We start from the raw sequence: 21,398 nt of genomic DNA, 5'->3' as shown, positions 1-21,398 counted from the left end.
ATTCTCTGCCCTCTAGCAATAACCTAAATAGTTGACATATTTCCAAACGCCTTACATGAGACAAATATTTGCACTCATGCCCATTTTGTTTATTTTCATCCAACATGGAACTGATGTCATACAGTTAAATTGAGTGATTTTTTTTAAAAAAGTCTAGTTTACCTTTCACAATTAGAGAAAAAGAAGCTACAGTCTACTCAGCAAGTATCTTATCCTTAATGGGCACAGTGCTTCTTCCTTTAACATGCATACATAAAAACCACTCTCAGCAGCTGTTCACTAAAGCTTTTGCCAGCACTCTACAAGATTAGCACCTCCCCAAAGGAAAGCTTTCTGTAGAGCAATACCTTTTCACTGTACAGTGGTACCTCGGGTTAAGTACTTAATTCGTTCTGGAGGTCTGTTCTTAACCTGAAGCACCAATTTAGCTAATGGGGCCTCCCGCTGCTGCCGCGCCGCCGGAGCACGATTTCTGTTCTCATCCTGAAGAAAAGTTCTTAACCCGAGGTACTATTTCTGGGTTAGCGGAGTCTGTAACCTGAAGCGTATGTAACCTGAAGCATATGTAACTCGAGGTACCACTGTACAGTGAACGTGGCTCACTGGTGGCCCTCCAAATATTGTTGGATTCTAGCTCCCATCAGTGTCAGCCAGCATGGCCAATGGTGGAAGAAAATGGGAGTTGTAGTCCACAGCATCTGGAGGTCAGTATGTTGGCTACCCTGGCATAGGAACCTATGATTGCTCAGAGGATCTATGCATCCATTATCATAGAATCATAGAGTTGGAAGAGACCACAAGGGCCATCGAGTCCAACCCCCTGCCAAGCAGGAAACACCATCAGAGCACTCCTGTTCATTTACCTAGAGTGCAGAAAGTATCTTCCACTGATATCTTTGTTGGTTCTAGATGGTTTGCTGACTGAAAACAAGCAGGTTTGCTCAGGTGTGAGAGGGATGGGGAATTTCTATTTCAAAGAAGTCCTCTTTACCAGGAAAGAAAGCAGAACTTTAAAGTTTACATGCATAGGACTAACACTGCAAAATAGCATCATATAGACAATAACACATTTTCACACTATTTTGATAGAAAAAAGTGTTCCACACAAGTTAGAAAAAGTAGGCACCTTAAATTAAAAACTTGCAATTGGCATAAGAGAATTCTTTCATCTTTCAGTGGGCGAGAGTTAAAACCACCTTAGAATTTTAAAAGTATACTTGCACAAAACTTCATCCCAAACATGCAATGGCACCAATATCAGACAAAAACAAAACGTGGAGCTCCCTCCTCTTTTTCCATACCTAAAGTGGGGAGGACACAGAACATGATCGTAAACAAGTTTACTTAAGAATTCAGCCAAGTTTATACAAAGAGAGAGGGTGTGTTTGGGAACACTGTATCAGCAAGGGATTCTGCAGTAAAATGCAGCTGGTCCTTCAAAAAAATATATATTGCAAGAGCCTGCTGGATCAGGCCAATGGTCTTGTCTACTCCAGCATCCTATTCTCACAGTGGCCGACCAGATGCCTGTGGGAAACCTACAAGAGAGATCTCTTCCCTCCTGCAGTTTCCAACGACTATTACTCAGAAGCATTTCTGCCTCTGGCCAGGGACACCACACCTTACAACATACTGAAGTCTAAACTTTATGTTGATCTATGAGTGCATGTATATTTGCAATAGTGCAATGCTATCGTCGATTTTGCTGCGAGAGGGCTACCCCGCAGCAACTTCTGGAAGTTTGGCCGCAGGGTCTCTCCCGGTTTGTGTGAGGAGATAGCCCAGCTGCAGTTTTGCAGAGTACGCCTTTCCAACTCCTGCTGCACTTTACTTTTCCCTCGGCGCGACCTTAGACCCGAAGCTGCTGGGCGGAACGGGCCACGCCAGGACAGCCAACAAACCGCAGGAAGGAAAGGAGAGGGAAGGGAAGGGAGGTCCCGGCTCAGAGCCCAAAGGTGAAGCCGGAGTTGTACCTGCTGTTGGCGCCGCTTCCCTGGCAACGTCTCTCCTCCTCTCCGGGTGGGAAAGAGGCGAAGCGGCGGCGGCGGCGGCCTGGGAGAAGAGCAAGGCGCTGCTGCTGAGGCTGGGGCTGGATTTCCTCCGGATGGCCACCCGCCTGAAGCCCATGCTCTCGGGCCCCTCCATCTTCCCCTCTCGCCGCCGGCTGCGCAAGTGAGGAAAGGGCGCAGAGAGAGACCAGACGCCAGGCAGCGGGCAGAAAGCCGCCCTTCCTCAGCCCCTGACAGGAATGGCCACGGCCATTTCCCACGCCCCCTACAGGTTCGGCTGAGGGAGGTCGGCGGCTGCTGCCCCTTCTTCCTCGGGCTGCTCTGTGGGGCGCTTTGCAAAGCGGGAAGGGGCGTCGGGAGATAGGGAGGCGGGGAAAACCACCGCCTGCCTCTTTGCCCCGCCTGGTGTCGCAACTCTGCCCGGGCGCCAGACGCCGCCCGCGAGGAGGAGGAGGAAAGAGAGGCGCGCAGAGATCTGCGGCCGCCTCGAAATTCCCGCTCAAATCTGGCCGGGCGCCCAAAGCGCGCGCCTGGCCGGCGTTGCCTTGCCTCCGCCGCAGGCGCGCGCACTCTCGGCTCTGAGCTCCTTCACCTGCCAGGTGAGACATGGGGAGGGGAGCCCGCCCTTCCTCCTCAGGCGGGGCAGCCGCGCGCTGCTGTTACGAAAGTTCTGCTCGAGTTGCAGCCCCGGAGAGCCTGTCGGCCTTTTTAAGCGGGCTGTTATGTCAGGGTTGTTGCAGCTCGACTCGGTTTACTCTGCGGTAAATCCCGGCTGAGCTCCGTTGGATTGACTCCCGCGAGTGCCTAGGACGGGGGCGCCTACTTAATATGATGCTTTCCACTTGATATTATAGAATTGATAATATAGATGCCTAAGGGCCATCTAGTCCAACCCACTGCAGCGCAGGATTCTGGCCCACAGCTAACCACCTTACCTTCTGATTAACAGCCAGACATTGCACCGTGCTTCTCTGTCCTTTCGTTCCCATTTCGACCCACTTTTTAGTCCAAGGCAATGGTGGAAATAATGAAACAGTTTCCAATCTTCTGTTTATTCTTCTTCTTCTTCAGGTTTTTGGTCCTTATACTGCTGTTTTTACTGCTGTCAGCAATACCAATTCCTCCACTGTCTAGGCAAATATGAGAATACTCAGAACTGCAGGTGGGGACAGTTGCTGTTGCACTCAAGTTCATAGCTGCCAACCATCCCTTTTTTTGGCGGGAAATTCCCTTATTCCAGCGCCGTTTCCCACTGCTATCCTGGATTGTTAGATATCCCGGAGACTGCGGGACAGGTGAGGCTGCTGATCCCTTATTTTCAAATCTGAAAGTTGACAGCTATGCTCAAGTTCTCCCTGCAGGCATCTATTTGGCCACTGTGAGAAGAAGATGCTGGACTAGATGGGCCTTTGGTCTGACCCAGAAGGTCTCTTCTGCTGTTTTTAATTGCTTATTCTATTCTTGTGACTGCCCTTAGCTCCCCCTTTGGGTATGAAGGGCTGGTTAGAAATGTAAAATAAATAATAGGTGGTTTCTATTTTTCGGGCCCCTCTAGTCCAGCCTCCTGGTCTCACAATGGCCAACTGGGATCTAGATTTAGATTTATAGAACTGTTGGAAGGGACCACAAGGGCCATCTAGTCCAACCCCCTGCAATGCAGGAAATTTTCACCCAACATGGGGCTCAAACCCAAGACCCTGAGATTAAGAGTCTCATGCTCTACCAACTGAGCTATAGCTCCAAAACAATTCCAGAAACTATTTGCAAAGCTGTGACCATCCTGCCTAGGTCTCTGTTGCAAAATTGGCTAGAAGACAGCACTTTGAGTGCTGGTGTCAGGGTCACAGGACATGAACCACAGATTATAAGTATGTGCAACACCACCTGTCCCTGCCCAAAGTGAGGAAGCTACAAAGAAGTCAGGCACAGTAGATAACCAACAGAGGACCACAGCAGGTCAGCTGACACTCCCTCACCCCTATTATAAAGACTGGGCCAGGCTTCCTCAAGGTGATCTAAGCAATGAAGAGAACTGTTCTTACTGATTTCACTATCCTAGGGTTGGTAGCTGTTCAGAGAGTATGCCCTAGCCTCTGCACTCTGACAGGTGACATTTCAGAAGCCAGAATGGTGACTAAGCAGGATTTCCAGAGGGTTATGTTTCAGCATTCTGCTGCTGCTTAGATCTCCTGTGCCTAGTAGAGCAGGACTGCAATTTAAGGTAAGTGCTTAATATGCATAATTTATACATATTTCACAAGTCAGATTGTTGTACGTGGGGGGAGCATTATACACAGTTTTAGTTACCTTGATGCTGAATTTTGATTATTTGTTTTTTGAAAATGTTTTGAATAGGCAGCACTTGCTTCCTGAGGCAAAGGACAAGATCTTACTCCCCATCTTCAATTTAAAGTACAGAAGCTGACTGGATTTTACTTGAACACTGGCAGCATGATAGTGTCTCCCAGTGCACCCGAGACTGCATGACAGCCCAGTGGCATGCATAGCTCTGATCCCCATCACAGGAATTATTGGGACCCCTGAATCTAGCAGTGAGTGGGGCACTGAGTTGGAGGCTGCAGGGGCACCTGTTGGTATCCCTATATTCAGCAGCCAGCACCATGCCCTGAATCTGAATATAGGGATACCATTGCACCTGAGGCTGTTAGACAGAAGACCCCAGATGAACTTCCCAGATCACCAGGGCCTGCAGCAGGGGTCAGCAACCTAAGGCCCATAGGCCAGAAGCGGCCCACGGAGGTCATTTGACTGGCCCACAAGCTGCATTGCGTGTGGTGCTAAACCGGCGTGGTGCAGGGACTTGCTTCCACGGCACCGAAAATCATGACTGCGCAGACGCCGAAAATTGGGGGCACACACATAATCCGGCCCATGGAAAGATCTTCATGGGACCAGTCTGGCCCAGGCAAGATAAACCTTGCTGACCCCTGGCCTATAGGGCCAAACCCTCAGGGCACCTTCTCCTGAGCCTGAAGAGCTGAAGGTCTTCCACTGCACATCACCAGTCCATGGGTGCAGGCAGCTATGGAACAGAGTAGGAGTGCCTATTTTCAGGCCAGGGGATTGTCCTTTAAGGTGCTTAAGTTATCTCAAGGGGATGGATCTATGCTCCAGTAACCTCCCAGCTGGATTACTGTCAGGCATTGTACATGAGGCTGCCCTTGAATACAACTTAGAAACTCCAATTATTGAAGAGTTTATCTGCCACAGTTCAACTACAACAGCCAGGTTTATTCACAAAAATCGGTATGTATTCATTTCCAGAGCGATTTCAAGGTGCTGGTACTTACCTTAAAATATCTAAATGGCTTGGGATCCAGATGTCAGAAGGAGTGCCTCTTCCCTGTGGTCAAGATCTTATGTCAAGGTCCTCTTCCAAAAGCCTTCCAAGTGCTTTTTCACTGGTAGTGTCCTGGCACCACCTATAAAGAGGTGTGCCTTTTGCCTACTTTACAAATTTCAGGCACCAAATCAATTCTTTTTTTAAAAAAACCCAGGCATTCTAAGATGCATACAATAATTCAGTGTGCTGTGTGGTTTTATTGCCTGAAACTTTAATAACTGTCACACAAGAGAGAAATCTAAAAAGGTTTGCTGCTCTCTCACCAGGGTGAGGCAAAATTTGATATCCTGGATAATTCTGCCATCTGATGATTTTGCAGACAGAGTCCCGTTTCCTTCCTTTCTTCAGAGAATCGGAGGTGTGGGCACACACAGACCACAGCAACACACAGTGACATACTAAAGAATACAGATACAGCACAAAGTTCAAGGAACAAAAAATGGCCAGTTTATTTACTGGGATAGTTATGCATTACACCATAATTTTAATCGGAACATAATTATATAAGAATCAGTATATTAGCTTCTAATTTAGTTTCTCCAGTTCTGGAGCGTCTTATTTTCCCAACCGTTCAACCCGCATTATATTACCACACATGTACAAGCACATGATTCCCTCACGAAGCAATGTATCTAGGATTGTCTACAGTATCAAGACTGGGATGGGAGAGAGTTTGACATGGCAATAATTCAAAGCCTTTAAAACGAGTTGTTTTGGAATCCAGAATTGGTCAATATTCTTGTCTTAAAATCAGAATTGCAACACAATAAAAGTTTCTGACATTCAACCTTTAAGTCAATTAGCACATCTATCTGTATCCTCTAGAAATACTCCATTCAACCTCAAAAAGGCTTTACAACAGAATTTCAATTTAGTTTAGGAACAGTCGACTTTTACAGCAGTATACAAATTGTATTTTAATGCAAACTGCACCATTATTTAAAACCATTTGGAATACAGTATAACACAGTATGTCCTTTCGTGTGGTTAATTAGATAAGGATATTCATGCAAAGGGGAACATTCATAGATTACAAAATCACAAAACATCAGGATTTTAAGGTTCTCTCTCTCTTTCCTTATAAAGGATTGATTTAATCAACCCTTTAACAGTCAAACCACAGGGTTTGAAGCACTAGGTCTATAACTAGTGAGGTGTACTTAGGTCTAATTCAAAGATATGGTGCACAAAGCCATACCCCTGAAGAAATAAGTTTTCAAAGCTAGATTACTCTTCTTTCTCTCCCTACCCCCCACCCTCCAGAGCTGGTTAGCAAGATTGTTCACCTAACATTTGTACCAAACACTTCTGACAAATCTCCAAAACAGATATAATAATAAAGTCAAAGTTGCAATAAAAACAAAATCTGTTTATGCTGCAAAAAATCAAAACAATCAGTGCATAATAATAATAATAATAACGAGCAGCACATGTACCTTCATATCAAGACACTAATTGAAACACAAGGCCCCCATCCCTCCAGAGTCTGACAGCAAATTATCTCCACTCGCAGCAACATATTTTTTCCTTTGTGTCTTGTCAATTTATCACTTTGTTACCTTCAGATTTAATAGAGGGGATTATCAAGAGCTCTGCAGGAGAGAGATTAAAATGCAATGAGGATTTAAGCCGTGCGTCTCTTGATGAAAGTTATATTGGACGTGCATTTCCAATATGCAGTAAGCGGGAAAGACTATCTCTTGAAATAAGAATTATTCAGCTTCATCATCAGGGTTATGGGAAAGGGTACATGAAATCACGTCATGCAAGCTTTTAAATATATTGCATATTTAGATGCATTTCTGCCTTAAGGCTGAATGCAATTAATTGCTTTTCTTTTTTTTTTCTTTTATGCAGAATAGGAACAAAAAAAAATTAAATATATGGAATAAAAAATCTGATTACTATATGTCCCTTTTAGGTATAGAAATGAACAACTGAAAGAAACATTGAAGGAAGAAAAAAGGCTATTTTTAAAGCAAGAAATAAATAAGGAAATGGCTGTGCTTCTAATGTACCTGGATTCTAATGTACCTCAGTACCTGGAATTTTGAAATAAAGGACACCTTTATAAACAAAGGAAATAACATAATTTAAAGTCAAACAGTCACCAGATGAAAAGAACCAACCAAGAAAGGGATCATTTGTAATCTTGTTGAATTAGACATCAGGTTGAACTCTTTCTGGCTTCAGTAGCACAGGATTACTCAATAGTTATTTTTTGTCCCACTCCTCTGCCATAGTTAAGTTTAAGGTCCAATGTTACTAATACCAGTAATATCCAGGTAAGCAAGTTTTGTTAGCAAAGTGTTGACTTGTTTTGAAACCACTCCACTCGTAGACTTGTAGGTTCTTGTGACTAAACCTTACCCTTTGGGTTATATATAGCTTTGAGGGGGCCTTCTGAGAACTATTGGTAGGTATTCTACCATTTTTGCACTCAGATCTTGAGTTTCTAGTAATTAATCTTGACATAATTATGACCCAGCCATTACTGCAGGCATAATGCAGCAGCCTTCCTACATCCAGAAACGTGTGGTGCATACTAACCTGCACTGCACACAGGGAAGAAAGCGCAGGTCTATATATTTGCCTTCCATGAATGAAGGTCAGCACTGGATATTTTCATGTCCAGATAAAACAGGGTACATGTATGGAGGTGGGTGAAAATCCATAGCAAATCCCCCACCTCTCATTTGCATCTGCACAGTGTGGGTGAACAAGTGCACTCTCATCTTCTGATATAGATAGGAACGTGTAACTTCATCGCTTTGCGGGGTACTCATGACCATCTCTGCACTGGAGTTCTGTTATCTTTGCATTCAATTTTTAATTCTTTCCCTAAAACTCTCCAAACATAATTATTCGATACGACCCAAAATTATAATTTTCAGTACTTTGAATGCTCTGGAAATAAACATTTCAAAAGAATAACCTCCCTACCCCCAACTGCAATATATATTAGAAAGAAAAATTGAAATTCTCAACACAATTATTTGGAAGTATGTTCCCTGGAGTTCAGTGGAACTTAGGTCAGAGCAAATGTGCTTAGGGCAGAAGCTTAACAGTGCAATCCTATGCATTTTTTACTTTCAAGTCTCACTTTGTTCAGTAGAGTTTATTTCCTGGTAAGTATGCATAGGATTGTAGCCATTAATGTACTTCATTGGAATAATTGTAATAAGAATATCTTTGTAGTTCTAAAAGATGTTAGGTAAGAATAAGAGGCAGTTGCAGTAGTGCTGCTTAAGCAGCAACGCTCATGTTTTCATATCTGAACAAGCCCCAGTATTCTGAGGGGTACACTGGCCTAGCTGAAACATATCCTTAATAAAATCAATTAGATATAAAGAGCATGTTCCAACCAATTTTAAGCATTTTTAAGGCATATCGATTTTAGTGAATGAGATTTAAGCATGTGCTTAGCTCTCTCTTTCTGTCTGAAATCATCATGCATAATTTAGAGTAGATCATACCCAATTTAAAAACAAAACAAACTCGTAAGGGTTCATTTCAGTGTTTGCCAAAATTATGCCAACAAGGTTGCCAGCTCTACCCCTCAACGGGATTCCCATGTCAGTAGACTAGTAGGTACTTAGTTTAATCACAGACCCCTGTGCAATAGCTTTAAGAAGGTTAGCTGTGTTAAGTCCATGTTGCAGCAAAACAACAGAAAGTCGCATAGAACCTTAAAGGCAAGCACGTTCATTGTGGTGCAACATTTGGTGTAAGCTTTCACCAAAATAAATGTGTTGGTCTCTTAAGTTGTCAGAAGGCTCCTTGTTTCCCTTCACAAGGCTCCTTGTTTCCCTTCACCCCACTTATTAGGTTTTTAAATTTTATTTGATGAAAGAACCCCATGAAAAGCTAGAGGTGGCAGCCCTAGATGCTGTTTACATGAAAGAATTGAAGACATTCACTTGTTACATAAGAATATGAGGATAAGATACAGCATTAAAATGTTAAACATCACAAGATAAGGAACATGGAAACAAAAAGGATAAATGAGTACAAAGCACTGTTAGTCTGTTAACAGCAGACTTACATATGAGTTTGACTATCAGTCACAAGCCATTTAAAGCCAATGCATTTCTATTTAATTAAGTCCCCAAAGTACCACATATTTGCCCTTAAGAATCAAAATATGTTGCTTTCAAGTGGCTTGTGGATTCCACTGCTAACTTACTTTTTACCTCTGACTCTGAATCTCTAATCCATTACAAAAGCTCAGCTGTTCTGTTGTGATTCTATTACAGGAATTGCTGTTTAGGACTATTCTGTTTTTTAGCACCTTGGTTACTGGTTTTGTAATGATTGTTAGGCACAATGATTGGCCATCTAGACTATCCTTGGCTTAAAGTCCTCCCTTTATTTTTATTTTTTGGTAATAAATGTATCATTTTCTTTCTCTCAAATTCAGACGGCTTAGGCCAAATTATCCCAGCTGCCTTTGATTTATGTCAAGGCTGCCGCATGGTTCAGGACATCTTCACATTTATGCCTTGTGGATCATATGAACACTGCACGAGTAGGAAAGACAAAGAGATGTGAATCTGCCCAGGCCTTATTTATAATGTATTAAGGCTACCTGTTTGAGAGCAAGAATTCTGCTAATTAGCACGGATGGGTAGAATTGTATCTGGGGAATGCAACAGACGGATAAAAGTGATGACTCTAAGCCTAGTCAGCAGTCTGACTCGCTGCCAGGCAATGTGCAAAATAAATCTGAATATTCTTGGTTTTCTCCTATACTCACTGCTCCTCAAAACATTTGTTAAAGGACACATTCTTAGAGTGGGAACGCTGTGCAGTGCAGGAACAGAATCTGCTTCCTGTGTGTCACCTGAGTATTTGTCATCAAACTGACAATGAGATAGATCTTTATAGTAGCTGGAGGTTTTGGCAAGGAGAAAAAAATGCACTAGAGCAATAATTTAAAACAATTATCTTCAGTCCAAGACATCAATCCCACCTGCACAGCTAAATTCACCACCCAGTGCAGCTGGAAATGTACTATTTTTTGTTACATTTAGTTACCTCTTCTTTTTTCCTTGACTATCTTTTGCCAAGGGAAGGCTTTAACCTGATTAACACTGAACTTGGGAGCAGCAAGTGAAGAACATCCTGAACATTTCAGTTATAACACAGCATTTTTACTTCAAGTTCATTTCCTTTTTTTTGTTTGTTTGTTTTTTGTCCAGATACCAAACAGAAAAATGAGCAGCACCAAGAGTCATCAGCTTATCTGAAATGCAAAAAAGGAGGGAGGGAAGTCCCTAAAACAAAACAAGCACCTCCCCAAAACACAAAAGTTAACCACAGGTAAACAATTATTAAATGCACTGTTCACTAAAACCCATTTTCGGCTTAATCAGATCCTAGTGAAATATTAAAACAACAACCAGCAGCTAATATCATATTAGTTATAAAATAAGTGCGTAAACAATACCAGTGCAGCAGAAAAGTACAAGTCAATGGGCACAATACAGGAAAAGTTAGACATGCCTGAATTCTGCTGATGTTGGTGGGTTTCAAGTGCTTCACCATGTGCCTTTTTATTTCAAGAGGATTTAGGCACATCCAGCTTTTTCTGCAATGCCCCCAAAGTTCACATTCCAATTCAACACACTTTCAACATTTTTTGTGCAATTAAGAAAAAGAGAACACCAGGCCACACACTTTGGCCAAGTGAACAATCCTCAGTTACAAAACAAAAACCCTAACTGGGGGGAATCATTCCCTAGGTAAACTATTTCTGCGTCACTTAAAAAAAACAAAAACAACCCAGAAGAAAAACATTCACACGGCATGGACTGTATTTCTAATAAACTCATGGTGCAAATATGATAAAATGAAAACAAAGATATTTAACACCCTTTAATCCACATAAAGAAAAACTAGAGTTGTGGCTGTGGCTCAAATGTCAAAATCAGGTTTTGTAACACATTTTCTTTGTTTTGTTTCAGTAGTTTTAACTTCCCAGCATATTAGCAGTACAAGCCAAATGGCTGGAACAAACATATTTTGACATCCAAACTGTAGCCATGATTATCTGGATGTAACCAGAGGAACCTTAAATGATCTTCTTGAACAGTTCGGGCACTGTACTTTGTGCTCTTCCATACATCCTCAGTTGTTTTAAGACCATAGATATGTGTCCGGACTCATCAATGCAGCAAAAAGGCAGCAATGCCTAATGGTTCCTTCGGCGCAAAATGTACCTTTGCTGTGAGAACCCCGACTCAGTTTCTTTGTGGGGGCTTCCCTGCCCCCCCCCGACTCTTAGGTTGCATATGAAGATTAGGCTTAAGGAGGAGGCTTAGGTAGACAGCTGATGGGAGCACACTGTGAGCTGGAATGTGGCTGTTCTTCTGGAAGAGCTACATCAGGACTGAAAATAAAAAAGGGGGTAAATGATTAATATATCACCAAGTCTCTGTGCACTCTTGCTATGCCAATTATCATCAACATCATCATCTGTTACCAGCAGGTGCCAGGTGGGCTACAACAATTTAAAATTCAACATTAAAAGCAGTTAAGATAAATTGCAGCCACAGGATGGATCCTGAAAACACATTATCTTAAGTTTTAAAAGTCAGAGTATTACCATTATTATTTATTACATTTATATACCGCTCTTCATGCAAGGCTCATAGGATAGCTTACAATATAAAAACACAAAAATACATAACATCGTACCAAACGAAAACAATAACTGCCCCCCCCCCCGCAGTTTAAAAGGTCATAGATTGTTTAATTAGCCAAAGGCCTGGAAGAAAAATAATGTTTTTGTCCTGGCACCTAAAGGTATGTAATGGAAGGTGCCAGGCAAGCCTCCCTGGGGAGAGTATTTCACAAACAGGGAGAGTTTCCAACTGTGTAGTGATCAGGTGGGATTGCTATGAGGAATTATAACAAATATAGAGTAAGCCATCTGTATCAGCAATGAAAGCATTGCATTGACTGGGTTTAAACTATTTTGATATGATTCTTGATCAATCTACACCCCTGCATCCCTGTTCCATTCCTCTCTTCTTCATAAGTCACGTACACACTTAGACAGGCAGGCGTCCTGGGTCCTCAAAGATAATGGGCAGTTTCCTCGATGTAGCTTTCTTATATATTAATCTTAAGGCCAGGAAACAGGTTTCACATTAAGGTGATAATGGTCACTGTCCTCCTGGCCATCCTTCTTATCATGTGTACTGATTGTTTATGACCTCCGGGGTTGCTGTATTCGCTCCTTTGTAGTTTTTCATTCATTTACTCCAGAGTATGTATGCCTAACTAGTGTTTATAGTTTAACCTTGTCCCCACTTGAGGTTTGTTTGAATGCTCCAAGGGAATCTGATTGGTTCTTACGAGCACTGTGTAAAGGATTCTTTTGCTAATAAAATGGCCTGGTGAGGAGTGTGGTGGATTCAGTTTCTCCAAGAGCCTTGCAGGTCAAAGCCTTGTGTCTTATTTTAATCAGGGTCCATTCCTTCCTTTGGCCTCAGAACGCAACACAACTGAAACTCCTCCAACGTACCAGGACTAGACAGGGCTCTGGACACCTCTGAACAGGTGAAGTTAATGTCCCAGTAGGTGCAAGCAATTTTATCCTCTAAATGCTTTACAAACAAGTCACAGCAAGTTACTGTTCATTCTGTCACCTCTTTGGGGCCTGAATGTAAAAGACCCCTACCCCCCACAGAAAAGCTCTGCTGGACAACACAAAGATGCAATGCATGACTTCTATGCTGCTTTTACTGCCACAAGGAAGGCTTGATGATGAGCCCTCAGCATTGCATTTGACTAGAGTTTTTCTCCACTCATGTGTTCAGACCATACCCCAGCTTATTTCCTCGCGCTAAGCTCTGGAGTATACCAAGGAGCCAAGCAGGCTCAGCATAGTGGGACAGGTCGTTCAGGGGTGATCGTATCAACGGCCCTAGCCACTTGGATGTTCCAGACATCAGTCAAGGCTCCAACAGGACTGACAGTCATAGCAGCCAGAAAACTCCCCAGAGCCACCTGGAAGCCCATTGAATCCATCAGCCTCCAGCGGCAGACCATCCTTATAGGTCCCCTGCTTCAGCAGTGGGAAGAAGGTGCTAAAATCATAAATCTCAACAGCAAGTGATCTGATTATGACAAAAGGTAAAGGGACCCCTGACCATTAGGTCCAGTCGTGGCCGACTCTGGGGTTGCAGCGCTCATCTCGCTTTATTGGCCCAGGGAGCGGGTGTACAGCTTCCGGGTCATGTGGCCAGCATGACTAAGCCTCTTCAGGCAAACCAGGGCAGCACACGGAAATGCCGTTTACCTTCCCGCCGGAGCGGTACCTATTTATCTACTTGCACTTTGATGTGCTTTCGAACTGCTAGGTTGGCAGGAGCAGGGACTGAGCAACGGGAGCTCACCCCATCGTGGGGATTCGAACCGCCGACCTTCTGATCAGCAAGTCCTAGGCCCTGTGGTTTAAACCACAGCGCCACCCGTGTCCCTGATTATGACAAGAGATTGATGTAAATATTCTCTACTTTCTGATCACCCTCTTCCTGTCCAGTTGTGAAAACAAGGTTCAGAGTATGGCCTGCCACGTGTGTTGGGCCGATGACATGCTGGGACAGCCCCATGTTCATCATGGCAGTCATGAAGTCCTGAGCCACCCCAGAGCCAGTCACCTCAGCATGGATGTTGAAGTCCCCCCAAAACAGCAGTCTGGGAGTCCTCAACACTGCCTCTGAGACCAGCTCTGTCAGCTGAGGCAGGGAGACTGCTGGGCAGTGAGGCTGGACAGAGAGCCTAGAGAGAAAGAGAATTTCTATAGATCACAGCAACTCCCCCTCCCTGATCCTCAGGTCTGCCTTGATGCTGCACTGAGTACCTAGGTGGGCACAGCTGGGTGAGACCAACTCCCCCCTGCTCATGCACCCAGGTTTCAGGGAAACAGACCAAATTGACGTCCACAATCAGATCATGGATGAAGGAGATCTTACTCTGAGCCGACCAACTATGGATTGTAGATTCAATGAGCCAATTAACACTAAAAAAATGAATTAGCTAAGCTTTCTAGTGGCAGTTCTAGTGTTTTTATAAGAGTGCATCCATTTTCTTAATTTACCTACATCCATTTCCCAACTGAATGAAGCCTGTGCTGTTAGTTTTTTGTTGGTGGTTCCAGAGAAGGGCTGTCCTTGCAGCTTACACAATTTTACTTGATGAGAAAGGTGAAATCAAGTTACATTATTTTCTGAACATTTCAGAAGTTGTGGGTCTTAAATTGTAACCATTGAAAAGAGGTCTTGTGAGAGGCCAGGCAACTGCAAAACAGCACCTATAATTTGGCCCGTAATCTCCCATTGTGACTGAAATGGCTCCCAATGAGCAAACATACACACCCAGCTTTAATTAATTATTTTGCAATTCATAAGAAATCCAAACCCTATCCCATCATAGCAAGGCAGCAGCACATTACTCATGGACTGTTAACAAAATCAAAAATAATCTATTTCTCAAAGATTTTAGATCGTAACACCCTTTTCTCAGCAAAGAAACAGAACTTTGCTGAGTGGCCAAAAAATGCCTTATGGCCGGGGTTGTTTGTCATTTAATAAAATTAAGTCAGGCTGTCTCAGGAACTTCTCCTTCCATGTTTTTGTCATTAACTGTTACTCAGTAACAAGCCCAGACTCTCTCTGAAAGGTTGCTTATGAAATGAATGGTGATGAATTGTTCTGCTTTGAGGGACATTTCAAGGATGCTGATAATTTGTCCTAAAACACATTGTCCTTGCTGCGGATCACAACAGCAGTCTTCTTGCTTTCCTCTGCTAGGCTTTAGCTAGACTCTCAGCTGGTATTCACACATACAAATGCAAAAAATCAAATATATATTTGATTTTTCTTTTCTTTTTTTTTAAAAAACACAAGCCATGTAGAAACGAAGAAGTGGAAGGACGGAATGGAGGTGGGGTCAGGAGTGACAGCTGCATAGAAAAGAAGTGGGGTGGGAAGCTTGGCTGTTGTCCGTGGCAGACTGACCACAGCATGCAGTGAAGAGCAAGAGGAGAAGAGAGAACAGTTAGCCAAGTATTACCTGACAGTCTGGCAGTCTTGCCTCCTGGCTAGTTGTGAGCCGTGTGGCGGTATGGAGGCAGCAGGCTGCTGACAATCTACAAGAAACTGATAAATTAGACATATATACAAAGAGATGACACAAGGGGTTAGTAAGCTATAAACAGACAAGGCAGGTGGTGGAAGAGATTTAGTGAGGAATTTGTGCTCTGTTTAAGAGCTGGTCGGAATAAACTGTGAAGATCATTACAGGTTCTTTCACAAATGCCAATTTACTACTTGGTAAAAGGTTACTGGTATCCCTGCAATATCTGACAGGAACACTACTGCCTGTTAATAATATGATGAACAGCAGCAGTTCTTCATATTGCTGAGGGGAGCAGGGGCTAAGTCTGAATCCATATAATTAAATATATTGTTAATGCTGTTGTGTTATGAAGCAGGTTCCTATTACGGAAATACACATAAAAACAACATGAGAATGTGTTGTGCAAGTCTATTTTTTTATCAGGAAAGTGTATGCACATGGCCATAATTACATCTTTTAAAATATTCAAATATGAATTTCCAAGTACTGTACAAAAATTAAACACAAGAGTCACGTAGCCTATGAATTATAGATTATCTCCCTTTATTCTCACTAGGCGCTATAAAGAGGCTAAAAATCCTTGAGAACCTACCCAAATAAAAAAATAGTAACATTCTCAATATTCCCCTAGGAGATCCCTTCAAAATAGAAGGGGCTTCTAGACTACCGTGTGGTGAACCTATGGCCATTCAGATGTTGCTGAACTACCAACACCATCCCTGGCTACCACCATCCCTGGCCATGCTTGCTGGGGCTGATGGGAGTTGGCAACAGATTAAAAAAAACAGCAGCAATGGGGTTTTCTGTAGAAAGGGTAAATACATATGAAATGTGGATTTTTATAATTTATTTTGTGATGCCAACAACAATGGTGCATGAAACTTCCATGCTTGAGGAGCACTGATCCCACAATAAACATGGAAGCACTGTCACAGATATATTATTTTTGGATGTGATTAAAACACTACTAAGGCACAGAAGATAGTGAAACTCTTTTTCCGTCCCTGGTCAAGTTACTGAGCGCTGATTCATGTCAGCCTTAAAATGCATGGCTGACTGTTTTCTTCTCTCAGATGAGATTTCAAATGTGACAAAACCGTAAGATGCTATTCAGCATGTCATTCCTCAGCTCATTTCAGGGTTGACTGCATGCAAAAATCCCAACTTGTGGCAAAGCACTCATTACATCTATTTCACACAACTGTAACTTGAAATCGGATGTCAGCAAAGATATGCCTGCTGCATACCTAATGGCCCAGGATTACTATAGTGACTCTGAGTGTGCTTTCCTTTCCCTTTTTTTTCCCCTTTCCTTTCCTTTTCTTTCCTTCCCATCTTATTTCATACCCAGGCTGCCTCCAATTCCTTACTCTTCCTAGAGATCCACACTGCCCTCCAGTGGCACATCGATATAAGCAAATTTTGTATTAGGACCAGAGAATGGCAGTATGTATATTTATGACCTTGAGAAAAATTACCTTCAGCAGGAGGGTTATTACATGCCACAATGTGTGGAGTTATTTTACTGACACAGTTGAATTGCAGAATGCTCTGAAATGCTGGGCAGAGCTTGGGAGTTATTATTTGAGTAATGTAATATATAATTAAGAAGCTGTATTATTATAGAATTATTAGCCACCTTGAATACTGTGCAGAAAGGTAGGGTAGAAAAAAATAAAGATTAAGATCTTTTTATCAAGTGAACTCAGTGCTGAACTGATGAAGTCATAATGGGGAGATAGCATGTTTCCAAAGACAAGATTTATTTTTTGGGGGTGACTTTAAAGGGGAACTATTCTAGTCATGATCATGATTCCAAAAAGTTATATACCCCCTGGATTTTTCATACTGAGCTTTACAGTGTTTTTTGAGCCAACAAAGGAGAGTTGGTCAGTGTACTTTATTGCTAGGGGGGGAAATCAAGGTTGAAATCCTATGCAAGCTCCAGTATTTTTAGAAAAAGTTATGAATTTGGGAAGTTTACAAATTTAATATTCTAGATAAATGATGAATGTTAATAATAACTATTATATAAGAAATGTTTTTTAAAAAAATCCTGTTCCATGTGGGAAGAAATTATTTTATACATCTTAGCTATATTAAACGAGAGCAAAAGTAAGAGAAGGTGGGGTTCCTGCATTATACCAAGTTAGCAGACACCACCCCTAATATTATTTAGTTCTACATATATTATCATCCTCTCATTTCAATCTTTTAAATAGAGCTCAAGTCATTTCAAAACTCCTTGCCCTTTGAAATATTCTGTCCTATGTTAAATGGGTTCGAGTCTAGTATAGGAAAATAAAACTCAGCAAAGATGCATCTGTTAACATTAGGTCTTAATTTAACCCTGTCACCTATTACTGGCTTCAGAATGTTTTCCTTCTTTTTATTTCTCGCTCCAGCAATGTAACCATTAATTTCCTGGTTATCACAAGGTGTTCTCTGCCCTTATGACCATAAGGCACAAAAGCATTAAAGCCGCCTATACAAATAATGTGTATTATCTGAGAAATGGATAAGCTTTCATTTTGCTGTCAGCAAAATATTAAATTTTAAAATGCTATATGCTTCTCTATCTACCCCATATGGAGCCATATTATAGTGTTGGTTTTGTAGGGTGCAAGCTTCATATAGCTCTAGCATGTATTAATCTAATTAGTGAATGAAGGGGTTAAAAACCTAGAGTAAACTGTCCTGCCAGGCTTAGCCTATGTCATCAGCTTGAGAAGAACTGGATTACCAAGCCTTTGTTCTCTCTCTCTCCCCCCCCCCCCCCAAAAAATGTGGATTTCACTATGAGAGGAGTTCTGAGCAAGGTTTTAAAAAGCCTTATTTTGTTTAAGACCAGCTTGGATTCTGAAACTAGTATGTAGCATAGCTTGGAAAGAGCTTTTAAAATGGATATTTTGGGACTCACTGGAAGGGCACATTTTAAAGGGTTTACAGCCTATATTTCCAGGATTATCTTTGCTGTGTGTTTTGTGATATTAAGTCTCTACTTGTGTTCTCTCCAGATGTTTTGAGACTACAATTCCCATCATCCCTGACCACTGGTCCTGCTAGCTAGGGATCATGGGAGTAGTAGGCCAAAAACATCTGGAGGGCCGAGGTTGAGGAAGCCTGTCCTAGAGGCTACTAAGCATGCTCAGACTGCACTGGGCTGTTTTGGGAGGAGCATTCCCTTTGTGAGGTTTTGTAGGAATGGAGAATCAAGACAGACGAGTAGGTGGTGTTTAGAGAGCGTCTCCTTTGCATTTCGCCCCGGGCGCCTTCCTTTATTGAATAACACACACATTGGCACAAGTGTGCCTGCAGCTGATTGGTTAATACAGAGACAAAGAAACTCATTGCTGGTTGGTTAACATAAATATAAGGCGGGTACAAGGCGGGATTACATATGATCATTAATCTTCAATAATTCAAAGGCTGAGAAACGAGGTGAAGCTAGACAGGTATGAAAGCTCCTAATCAACTTATAACTAAAGATTGATTATAATATGACTAAAGCAATTACTAATGTTATGATCATAACATTAAAGCACATAATCAATTATGCATTGAAGAAGAACAGGTCATTGTGAACTTGAGGTGAACTGAGGGAGAGGGGAATGGAATTTAGGGGGCAAAGTTTTGGTGCCTGGAACAGCTTTGCACAGTGTGCAGGAAGGAGAGAAGCAAGGAGAGAAAGATTATAAGGAAGACTTGAGACTTTCCAGAAAGCCAAAGAAAAGAAGCTAGCAATAGTTCCCAGAATGCCACAGAAAAGAAACAGTGTTTCCCATAATGCCACAGAAAGAGAACGTCCCTTCAAGGTTTAACAAACATTTTGTATTTCTGTGTACTTTCGGAGTTCACTACAGCATCCAGAGACCTCGCATTTGTTTTTCAATGGCCCTATTTTGGCTAAAATCCCATCTGCACTCAACCACCTATGTTTGTTATTAGAGAGAGTGGTGCTCGATCAAAGGTCCATCTGGTCTAGCATTCTGGACAATATCTCTGGGCGCTACAAAGAGGTCATGAAAGGTATATCCTTCATCCCTTGTTTCTCCCCTGCATCTTACATTCTTACACACACACACAGTCTCCATACATTGAGGTTCTATTGACAAATCACAGCTCATAGCTGTTTCATCTTTCCCCCAAGACCCAACCTTGTGACCATCAACACATCTTGCAGATGTGAGTGCAAGCTTATTCATCTGGACAAATCTCTGTTGTTTGGATATATGCCTGATCACTTGTCACACTTCTTTGTTTTTTTAAAAAATACTCAAAGCACGTAACAATATAAACCTCATCAACAATAAAACAATTACAAATATTAAAACAAACAATTTAGGAGCCATCAGCAATAAGTCAGGAATTCAAAAAATAAAAAATAGCCCCCAGCAGACTGTTATTAAAATGTAGCACATAAAGAGATGTGTTTTTACTATCTACCCAAAAGCAAATATAGCTGGGGCCACACAGAACTTCTCTTGAAGGGCATTCCGTAAGCTTGGTGCAACAACAGAGAAGTACAGTGACATGAGTGCCTCAGAAGCTGACCTCATTGCTCAGGCACTGTTTGTTACACTGCTGATAACACTATGTCAATGCAGCAGTATTTGCTACTAGCATGAATTAAACTGTTCTTGCTCCCCCAGAATAAATTACGCTATGCAGGAACAGAAAATGCCTTTTTCAATCTTCTTGTAGGAAGCTGGAGTCCTCTTGTAAATTAGTTTCGCTCTTCTCTCATAGTGCAAACTGTATTGATTTGAACCATGATGATTGCATTAAAATCTGTATAGAATATTACTTGGAAGGGGGAGGGAAGATATTAATGCAAAACCATGGTCACAAAGGCAGCACTCAGCAGAAATGGTGCTGGAGAACCAGGCTGTCACTGCATAGTTGTATTAAGACTGAGGGTGTAGTCTTTAATGTAACATCAGACGATGAACGCAAGCCTCCAGTTAGTGAAAAGTATTTCTCATGTTACACTTCAAAGACATGGGAAAGTGCTTATGTGTCAGTCTTAGTGTGTTGACTCCCAAACTGACCTATGATCTTCAGAGTTCTGTACTTTGTGCATCACTCATTCAGCAAGGTATCTGCAGGTGCTAGAATTACTGCCTTGTTTTTGAAGCTCAGAAGAAGCAGAAGTCATTGGACAATTCTGTAAAAGCAATTTGTTCATTGCAAAATGGAAGGAATATTTCCCCCAGGTCAGAATTTCCAATTATGCTGGGTGGGGGGGATATGTGGCACTCCCTGTAGGGTATATTGGTCTCCTTGCTTTAATTATCTGTTTCGGAGGCTCCTTAAATTATCTGCCTTTCTAGACACTAGACTAGACCTCTGCTTATGGCTGATTGAGGCTGGCAGCACTAAAATTAAATTTGCTTCTGCCCTGCTTCTGCTCCATGCATGTAAAATCTTTCTTCCCCGATGATTTTATAATGCCCTTTGTTCAAGACTCAGGATGTATTTTCACACAAAATTAAGTAAAAATTTAAGGCTCAGATAATCCACTACTGCATTTTTTCCTCCCCAGATTTCAGGTTTCTCCTCTTTTTTTTCTTGCCAGAAATAGATGTTTCAATAATATACATAAAGTATACCTGAAGGAGAGTCTCCACCCCCATTATCCAGCACAGACACTGTGGTTCAGTTCCAAGCCCTTCTGGAGGTTCCCTCACTGTGGGAAGTGAAGTTACGGGGAGCCAGGCAGAGGGTCTTCTTGAGGCATCTAATCATAAGCCTGCATTTTTATCAAAGCTTCTATATTTTGATCAGGGCCTGAATTTTAAAATGAGCTTAAAGATTTTCAAATGTTTCATGCCAGGCAGAAGACTAAAAAACCTTGGCAATGTTTTTTCTCCTAG

The 21,398-nt window shown here is 42.1% G+C and overlaps 2 protein-coding genes and 1 long non-coding RNA gene across 16 annotated transcripts in view; 1 reads left to right on the top strand and 2 right to left on the bottom strand.

Moving 5' to 3' along the window:
- Positions 1 to 2,275, bottom strand: part of FGD4 (FYVE, RhoGEF and PH domain containing 4) — a 103,674-nt gene extending 101,399 nt beyond the window's left edge. The window contains exon 1 of the mRNA XM_081878889.1: positions 1,974 to 2,275. Coding sequence (XP_081735015.1) covers positions 1,974 to 2,145 — 172 coding nt within the window. The 5' untranslated portion in view covers positions 2,146 to 2,275. The remainder of the gene's footprint in view (positions 1 to 1,973) is intronic.
- Positions 2,276 to 2,515: 240 nt separating this feature from the next.
- On the top strand, positions 2,516 to 6,123 carry LOC309351397. Its single transcript, XR_014160824.1, has 2 exons — positions 2,516 to 2,608; positions 4,365 to 6,123. It is a non-coding gene; the product is annotated as an uncharacterized lncRNA (long non-coding RNA).
- Positions 6,124 to 10,639: 4,516 nt separating this feature from the next.
- The window catches only part of BICD1 (BICD cargo adaptor 1), a 141,661-nt gene continuing 130,902 nt past the window's right edge, over positions 10,640 to 21,398 (bottom strand). For 5 of the 14 annotated variants that reach the window (XM_081878852.1, XM_081878861.1, XM_081878864.1 and 2 more), the window contains 2 exons: positions 15,457 to 15,532; positions 10,640 to 11,764 (listed from right to left, as the gene is read on the bottom strand). In XM_081878852.1, coding sequence (XP_081734978.1) covers positions 11,680 to 11,764; positions 15,457 to 15,532 — 161 coding nt within the window. In that variant the 3' untranslated portion in view covers positions 10,640 to 11,679. Of the gene's footprint in view, positions 11,765 to 15,456; positions 15,543 to 21,398 lie in introns of those variants that run through there. The other 9 variants (XM_081878863.1, XM_081878866.1, XM_081878856.1 and 6 more) reach the window with 7 other exon arrangements.

This window comes from Podarcis erhardii (assembly GCF_964252035.2).
Source record: "Podarcis erhardii genome assembly, chromosome: 10".
In the NCBI taxonomy this organism is placed as follows: domain Eukaryota; kingdom Metazoa; phylum Chordata; class Lepidosauria; order Squamata; family Lacertidae; genus Podarcis; species Podarcis erhardii.
Note: the sequence above shows the minus strand (reverse complement) of the source record. Positions and strands in the feature narration are given on the sequence as shown.